Source organism: Leptopilina heterotoma, unplaced genomic scaffold (genome assembly GCF_015476425.1).
Source record: "Leptopilina heterotoma isolate Lh14 unplaced genomic scaffold, ASM1547642v1 Lhet_123, whole genome shotgun sequence".
Taxonomy (NCBI): domain Eukaryota; kingdom Metazoa; phylum Arthropoda; class Insecta; order Hymenoptera; family Figitidae; genus Leptopilina; species Leptopilina heterotoma.
The window spans coordinates 416911-425748 of NW_025110842.1; the positions used below are offsets into that span (position 1 = coordinate 416911).

At 25.3% G+C, this 8838-nt stretch overlaps 2 protein-coding genes across 12 annotated transcripts in view; one reads left to right on the forward strand and one right to left on the reverse strand.

Moving 5' to 3' along the window:
* Positions 1-8838, reverse strand: part of LOC122512628 (potassium voltage-gated channel subfamily H member 6) — a 240637-nt gene that overhangs the window by 151224 nt on the left and 80575 nt on the right. For 4 of the 10 annotated variants that reach the window (XM_043628565.1, XM_043628561.1, XM_043628560.1 and 1 more), the window contains exon 1: positions 930-4990. The exons of 1 other annotated variant lie outside the window; for it this stretch is intronic. Coding sequence is in view for 8 of the 9 variants with exons in the window: in XM_043628561.1 (XP_043484496.1) it covers positions 930-1005 (76 nt within the window). In the remaining variant the exon portion in view is untranslated. Of the gene's footprint in view, positions 1-929; positions 4992-8838 lie in introns of those variants that run through there. 5 more of the 10 variants (XM_043628564.1, XM_043628566.1, XM_043628559.1 and 2 more) reach the window with 2 other exon arrangements.
* LOC122512630 overlaps positions 7798-8838 on the forward strand; it is a 33622-nt gene continuing 32581 nt past the window's right edge. For both annotated transcript variants that reach the window (XM_043628571.1, XM_043628572.1), the window contains exon 1: positions 7798-7971. The gene's annotated coding sequence lies outside the window, so the exon portion shown is untranslated. The remainder of the gene's footprint in view (positions 7972-8838) is intronic.

An 8838-nucleotide genomic window follows, 5' to 3' on the forward strand; every position in this document is an offset into this window, starting at 1 on the left:
TTCGCAAAATTCAATTATTATCAAAAATTTAAAAAATACATTTTCGCCATAATTCAATTATTTTCATAAATAATAAAATTTTTTTTTAAGATTTAAATCATATTCAGGAATTTTTATAAAATGAATCTGTAAAATTTAATTATTTTCATAAATAACAATACTCATCACAAGAATTAAATTATTTTCTAAATTAATAAAATTCTTCGCAGATTTTCAATTATTTTCAAAAAATCTAAAAAAAAAATTGTTGTCAACATTTCAATTATCTTTATAGATAAATATTAAAATTCTTCTATAAAATTCAATTATTTTCATGAATTTCGAGATGAATTTTAATAAAATTTTTCGCAAAATTCAATTATTTTCAAAAGTAATATAATTCAATTTTTTTTTTCAAAAATTTTGAAATTATTTCATCGAAGAATTTTAATTATTTTTCTAAAATTTCAATTCGTTATCTAAAAGTATATATAGGTATACCGAAACAATGTGTATATTATTTAAAAATTTTCCTATTGTACGAAAATTTGTTAAATAAACTATCACACTTTGTATCGACAAATTTTTTTAAAAACGCCTTTCTTTAAAGGGGGGTAGTATTAATTTTCTTTTAAGGAGACGATGGAGGTGGAGGGGTTTCCACTGAATTTGAGTTTTAAAAAAAAAAAATTTTTTACAGTAAAAAAAAAGTTTCTAAGGCTTCATTATCGAAAAAAAATATCGAGTGCTTATTAAGACTTGTATTTTATAAAATAAAAATTTGAAGTAGAAATTATTTTTCTTTTATACTATAAAAAAGAATTCTATGAAAAAAACATCAAATTCATTTAGAAAAAAAAAAAAAAAAAAAAAAAAAAATTCAAAGAAATTTGAAGAAAAAAAAAGAGGGGGGGGGGGGGTAGTAAGCAGAAAAAAAACGAAGAACATACCATGGGTGTCAAATTTTCTAATGATGGTTTCAATAATAGTCGTCCTGGGTGCCACGTGACCTCTTCTAACAGGCATCTCAGGATATCAGGCCCAGACACTTGGGCCTCTTTCTTTCACTCTCACTTTCTCTTTTTTTCCCTTTTTCCTCTTCTTTCCCTTTTTTTCTCTCCGTTTCTTTCAACTATTCTTTTTTTTAATCACTAAGCACTAAACACACTCGCAATGAATCACGAGGGCATGGTATAAAAAGCACAGCACGAGTTGAGCACAGTAATTATATATTATTTATTTATGAAATATTTCGTCTCAAACACTAGGCTACAATTTTTAGTAGTTCTCTCAATTTTATAGGCCATTAAAAATTCCCAAACGAAAAACGAAAAAAATTTTTTTTTTCCAAAAAGAGTTTTATTTATTTATTTTTTTTTTGAAACAATTCACTTTTTCAACTTTGTTTTTCAATTTCCCGTCTTATTTTTTTATTTATAATTTTCCTTTTAAAGTGAGAAAACAAAACACGAAGAGAGAGAGAAAATTTTATCTACTTGTAATAATCAGCTTTTATCAAAAGCGTAGAGATAAAAATTCGTTGCGAAGATCGGACGATTATAAATCGATTTTCTAATAATCTAGTTTGTTATTAATTAATGTTGGTCAAAGTTTTCTGTTTGCTCTCGATTTTTTTTTTTTTTTTTTTTTTTTATGTTCTCGATCACTAACAAAGAGATTTATTTAAATTCTCAAGTAAAAAAGCGCAGAGTAGCTAATTTTTATGTATATTGTTCGATGAAAAAATTTCGCATCTTTTTTGCTAAATATGCGATATTTGATTATTTCTGTCCTTTCGTTAAATTAAATTTTTTTTTTATTTTTTTTTCTTTCTTTATTTAAGATATTTAAAATTTTATTTCCTTTTATTTTCTAGAAGCACTTCTACTCTCTTCCTTCGAGCCACGATTTATTTTCAGTTTTCTTTCATTAAAAAATGATGAAAGATCCATTATTATTACTAGTATTATTTATTGATTTATTATTGAGAATACTTATGTTTAGTGAAAATCGGAAAAATTAGTTTAGCAAAAGGAATTTTTTGGAAAATGTGGATAAATTTTGTCCTCTAGTCGATGTTTTCTGCTGATGATTATTTTCCACTTTTATTGCCGTTTTCCAGAGTGGAATTTTTGATTTTTGGATTATTCGGTGGTTTGCGAGGCACTCGGTCATTCGCCTCAGGAACATTTCCAAAAAAGGGGTTTTTTTTTCGTTCCCCTTCTTTTTTTTTCTTCGCAATTTTTTTTTTTTTTTTAATTCTTAAATTTGCTTAATTCTTTTTGACCTTTTGGAACTTTTCGCGGCTTTTCGTAACCTTCCGGAACCTTTTGGAACTATTCGCAAACTTTCTTAACCTTTCTGAACATTTCGCAAAATTTTTTTTTTAATTTTCTTAATTCTTTGTAACTTTTTTGAACCTTTCGCAGCCTTTCGTAACTTTCCGGTACCTTTTCGAACTATGCACACAATAATCTTTTAAAACCGTTCATTAATTTTTTTTTTTTTTAATTTTAAATTTCCTTAATTTTTTGTACCTTTTTGGAACCTTTCGCAGCTTTTCGTAACTTTCCGGTACCTTTTCGAACTATGCACACAATAATCTTTTAAAACCGTTCATTAAATTTTTTTTTTTTTTTTTTAAATTTTAAATTTCCTTAATTTTTTGTACCTTTTTGGAACCTTTCGCAGCGTTTCGTAACCTTTGGTACCTTTTCGAACTATGCACAAAATAATCTGTTGAAAACGTTCATTAAATTTTTTTTTTTTTTTTTTTTTTTTTTTAATTTAAATTTGTTTAACACTCGTAACCTTTTGGAACATTTCGCAGCTTTTCCGAACTGTTTGCAACTTTTAGTAAATTTATCGAACCCTTTTTCATCTGCTGGAGAAAAAATTTTTTTTTTTATTCGAAAATGTATTAAAAGTTTAGTGGGGCGAGAGGGGAGAAGAAGAGAGGCACTGACGAGGAAGCACTTCCTCTGGAAAAAGGCTTTTCTAAATACAAGGAGAAAAAAGGCACATTATAGCAGTCGAATTATTATTTTTCTTGGGTTTACTCTTCTATTTTTTTCTATCGTCTATTTTTATTTTATTTTCTCATACAAATTGACCGAAAAAACCTAAATTTTTTTCCCACAAAAACTGCTAAAATATCACAATTTCTTTTAAATCTCGTGTTTTTTTTTAATTCAAAACACGTGCGTCTTTTTTTTGCAAATTTTCTTCAATCTTTTTTTTTGTCTCTTCCAATGTTAAAAATTTCAAACCTTTCTGAAAATTTGGATCTTTATTCCTTTCTTTCGAAATGTTTTTGTATCTTCAACCTTTTATTCCTGTTTCGGAATTTTTTCTTCCAAAAAGAAATCTTCTTCGAAATTTTTTTTTTTTTTTATTTTTTATTATCCAATTGTTTCAAAACAGTTCCCAATTTTAAAACCTCTATTCCTTTGTTTCGAAATGTTCACAAATTCTTAAAACTTCTATTCCTTTGTTTCAAATTTTTATCCCTTCGATGAAAAATGTTCTCCAATCTTCAAATTTTCATTCCTTTGGTTCAAACCTTTTTCCAATCCTCAAATTTTTATTCCTTCGTTTATCTTTTGAAAATTTTTTCTTCCTCAAGTTTTTTCGAAACTTTTTCCTCTGTTTTAAACTTTTTTTCGAAAATCACAAAGTCAGCAGTGAAGCGAAGCAGTAAATCCACCTTTTTTTCGTACCGGAAAAAAAATTCACCGAATTTTGGCAAAAGCACAAGAATAACGAAGTGATCCCGAGGAAAAATTGACAGTTTTCTTCTCCTAACGCTTGACAACTATTGACACACAAAAAATCTACCATAGAACAATTTCTTTTTTTTTTTTTTTTTTTTTTTTTTTTTAATTTTAATTAATCCAAATTGAAAAATTCGTTTTACTCTTTGGTTTTTTTATGTCAAAAATAAAAGAGTTGCCCTGCTTTTTTGTCCAGTCAGCTGAGAGCATTCCGTTCGATCTCAGGGACAGTTATTTCCGTAAGACTCAGAATTCTCCTTCATCCTCCACAATATCGAAATAACACAAAGTCTCCGTATTTCCCAATTGTCCGCGAAATTAATTAAATTAATGAAATTAATGAATTTAATAAAATTAACGAATTTAATAAAATTAACGAATTTAATAAAATTAATGAATTTTATAAAATTAATGAATTTAATAAATTTAATGAAATTAATGAATTTAATGAAATCAATCGAATGTCTCTGGGAAAAATTCAAATCAAGTACAACAATCGAATGGGAAAGATGTTGATGATCCTTTGGTAAATTCATTGATGAAAATGAACCAAAACCATTAACTTTTCCGATTATAAAAATTCACAGAAAAAAATACGAAACACCCAAAAACTTAAAACACAAAAACACCTGTTGTTAATCCCTTCTTTTTAATCATCACTTAAAATCCAAAACCGAAATTTGTCCGAAAAAAACTTTGTCACTTTTTTTTTGTCCGAAACATCGAGAGCACAAAATGTTGTTGTTATCATTACAAAGAGTGGGAAAAAAAACAAAATTTTCGAAATGAAAAAATATTTTCCCCCTTTTTTTTTGATAAATTGTTTAAAATTTGTTTGTTTTTCGAGGGGGTGAAACGGGGGGTTGAAAACAACACGACACTATATTATTTTTTTCCTTCGTATGTACATGTTTGTTGACTCAAGTTCAGTCGGATTACTACTGTGAAAATATGCGTGCGGAGGAGGCGAGTTCCTCGACGACCACGAAAAATGAAGGCAACCGCGAACAACCACCACCACCTCCACGATATGTGAATTTAAAGACAAAAGGCGCTTGCGTCGAAACGCCTCCTTCTCTCTCTCTCTCTTGCAACCCCACTTTTATTGTACTCTCACGGGCTATCAACCCTCCAGCCCGCACAACAATTTCTCTATATTAGAACTTTACACAAAAAAACCATAAACAACAATCACGATATAATAAATTAACAAATAACGATTAGAATAAAGCTTTTGTTCTTTTTTCCAGCGTTTTTTTTTTTTTTTTTTTTTTTTTTTTTTTTTTTTTTTTTTTTTTTTTTTTTTTTTTATTACTATGCTCAGTTATGAATAAATAACCCGATTTCGATTTTTTTTAAAACACGGATGTAGCGAAAAAATTCCTATAACATTTTCCGAAATTTTGACTTGTATTTAAAAGAAAAAATTTATTTTGTAATTCAATTTAAAAAAAAAAAAAAAAATTTTTTTTAAATTAAATTATTATTTTATTAAGTTTTAATTTAGATTTGGCAGTCGATAATTAATTTTAAAAAAGTGTCTTTTAAACTAAAAGAAATTTATAAAACTTAATAAAAAAAAAGTAGCTATCGAAAAATTAAACTTGACGACCAAAAAAACGTGTTTTAGACACTTTACAAAACTAACAAAAATTCCATTCTATTTTTCATTTTCCCAAATTTTGCCTAATTTTCATTAAAAATATTTACTTCTTTCTTATCTTACTGCAAATTGAATTCCTGCGCAACGAAATTTATAATTCATGAAAGAATTTAAATATTTCCAAAAATAATTAAAATTCTTGAAATAATTTTATAAACCTTTTTAAATAATTAATTTCTTTTGACTTTAATTTTATGCAAATTCTAATTTAAACAATTCAATTCCTGAGAAATTTTTATTATTCCTCCGAAAAGAATTGAATTCTTACGAAGATTTAGCAACAATTTTTTTTAAATTTAAAGAATTCTATTAAAATTTTTGAGAATAATTTAAATGTCTGTGTGGCATTCTAATAAATTTTTTAGAAAATAATTGATTTTCTAAAAAGCATTTTATTATTTATGAAAATAATTTAATTATTGCGGAAATATTTATTAAAATGTTTAAAAAGAATTGAATTTCAGTAAAAAATTTTGTTATTTTTGAAAATAATTGAATTCCTGAAAACGAGTTTATTAGAATTTTTTAAAATAATTGAATTTCTTCGAAGAATTTTGTTTCTTCTGAAAATAATTGAATTCTCAGGAGAAATTTTATAAAAAATAATTGAATATCAGAGAAGATTTTTATTATTTATGAAAATAATTGAATTTATGTGAAAAATTATATTTTTGGAAATAATTGAATTCTTCAAAAAAAGGTTTAAAAAAACATTTTTTAAATAATTGATTTTTTTTTGAGGAATTGAAATTAAATTTTAAAGAATAATTACATTTTCTGTAAAATTGTATGAAAAATAATTGAAATCCTGCGATTAATTTTATTATTTATGAAAATAATTTAATACTTGCTACGAATTTTATTAAAATTTTCAAAAATAATTGAATTGCTGAGAAGAATTTTACTATTTATCAAAATAATTGAATTATTGCGGAAATATATATTAAAATATTTAAAAAGAATTGAATTTCATTGAAAAATTTTGTTATTTTCGAAAATAATTGAATTCTTCATAAAAATTTGATTAAAGTTTTCAAAAATAATTGAATTTCTGAGAAATTTTTATTATTTATGAAAATAATTTAATTATGGTGAAAATTTTTGTTTTAATTTTTGAGAATAATTAAATTTCTGTGCAAAATTCTAATATTTTTGTAAATAATTGAATTCTTCAAAAAAGGTTTAAAAAACATTTTTTTAAATAATTTATTTTTTTAGGAATTAGAATAATTAAATTTTAAAGAATAATTACATTTTCTGTTAAATTGCTTGAAAAATAATTGAAATCCTGTAATAAATTTTATTATCTATGAAAATAATTGAATAGTTGCTAAGAATTTTATTAAAATTTTCAAAAATAATTGAATTCCTGAGAAGAATTTTATTTTTTATGAAAATAATTGAATTATTGTAAAAAATTTTATGGAAGTCTTTCAAAAAAATTGAATTTCTATGAAAAATTTTGTTGTTTTTGAAAATAATTAAATTTTTGATAAAATTTCATAAACATTGTTTTAAATAATTAATTTTTATAGAAATATAATAAATATTATGAAATTTCATTTTAAATAATTGAATTCCTAAAAACCATTTTCTTATTTATGAAAGTAATTGAATTGCAAACGATTTTATTAGAATTTTTTAAATAATTGGATTTCCAAGAAGAAATTTCTTACTTTAAAAATAATTGAATTCTTGTGATGAATATTGTTATTTATGAGAATAATTGAATTTTGACAAAAATTTTATAAAAATCCGAAAGAAAAATTGAACTATTACAAAAAAATTTAATTAAAATTGTACTTATAATAATTGATTTTCTTTCGAACAATTTTATTAAAATATTTGAAAATAATCGAAATCCTGCTATAAATTTTATTATTTATGAAAATAATTGACTAGTTGCAAAAAATTCTATTAAAATTTATGACATTCAATTACTTATAAAGTTTCAATTTTATAAAAATTTTTTCAATTTGAAATTTAATTATTTATAAAAATTTATAACTTTCCATTTGAACCTTATGAAATTCAATTATTTTTAAACATTGTAATAATAACTGTTAGAAAATTTGATTATTTCAGAAATTTTCCATTAAAATTAATAAAAATTTGCAATTTTAAAAAATTTCAATTTAAAACCTTTTGAAATTCAGTTACTTATAAAAATTGCTTGAATTTTAATTTGAATCGCTTTGAAATTCAATTATTTTTGAAGATTCTAATAAATCTTAGAATGTTTGATTTTTTTAAAAATTTTGAATTAAAATTCCTGAATTTTGCCGCTTGAGCGAAGCGAGTGTGACAATCGCACGAGTCGAAATTCCCCTATTTGTGCGAACTTGTAACACAAATAGCTATTCATTCTTCATAATCAGTCGACGTGTTGCGCAAAATATCGGCACTACTTTTTAAATCGTGCAAAAAATACAAAATACTTTTATAATAATATATCAAAGCGTAATTAGCATTAAATTTTTCTGTTTTTCACTCTCAGCCTTATAAGCAGTTTTACGTAGAACAGAGTAAAGTCATTTCATCCTCAAATCTCCATCAGTAAGTGAATTCAAATTCAACTTTTTGAGTTAGCTTTTTTTATCTCACATTTGCCTTATCGTCCCTACTGAAAATCCCTGTACAAGATCATGTACCCGAACACGCACATTCTCATGTGCAGGATCACGGATCCGTTCCTGTACAAGTTCTTGTGTATGATCAAGTGGCGGGAATTGGAACAGTGAAAACGTACATGAACTCGCACATGATCATGCACGAAAATTTTATTCGCACAAGAACTTGTACAAGTTCATGTACATAACCAAAAATTATTGAATTTAAAGGCACAGGAAATTGTGTGTGATCATGGACAAAATTTCTTCTTGTGAGAGAACGTGTGCAAGAACAGGCACATGTTCTTGTATAAATTAACGTGTAGTTTCTGCACTACATTCTTTCTAGTACATTTTCACGTGCAGGATCATGTGTGTAGTTTCGAAAAAGTAAAATAACCCTATAGCTGACCACATACAAGATCATGCATTATAATTTAGGGTCAACATTTAAAACGAAAAGTGAACTCGTACATGAACGTGTGCGAGTTTATCCTCAAGCAATTTTCCGGATTTTTCTAGTATATGAACCTATACAGTTTCTTGCACTTGATCTTATGTAATGAATTTTCCGAAAACAATTTCATGTACATGAACCCGAGCACTATAATATTAAGAATAAGAGATCTCGTGCAGGAACTGTTACAGGAACTTGTACAAGATCTTTTAAGTGTGATTTTGCAGGAAAACTCTAGGAAAGGAATATGCACAAGATCCTAAATATGTTTCTACACTGGATCTTGCATAATATCCAGTGCAGTAACATGTTTATTATCATTTTGCATGGTTTCTTAGAAACATTCTGAACATTATT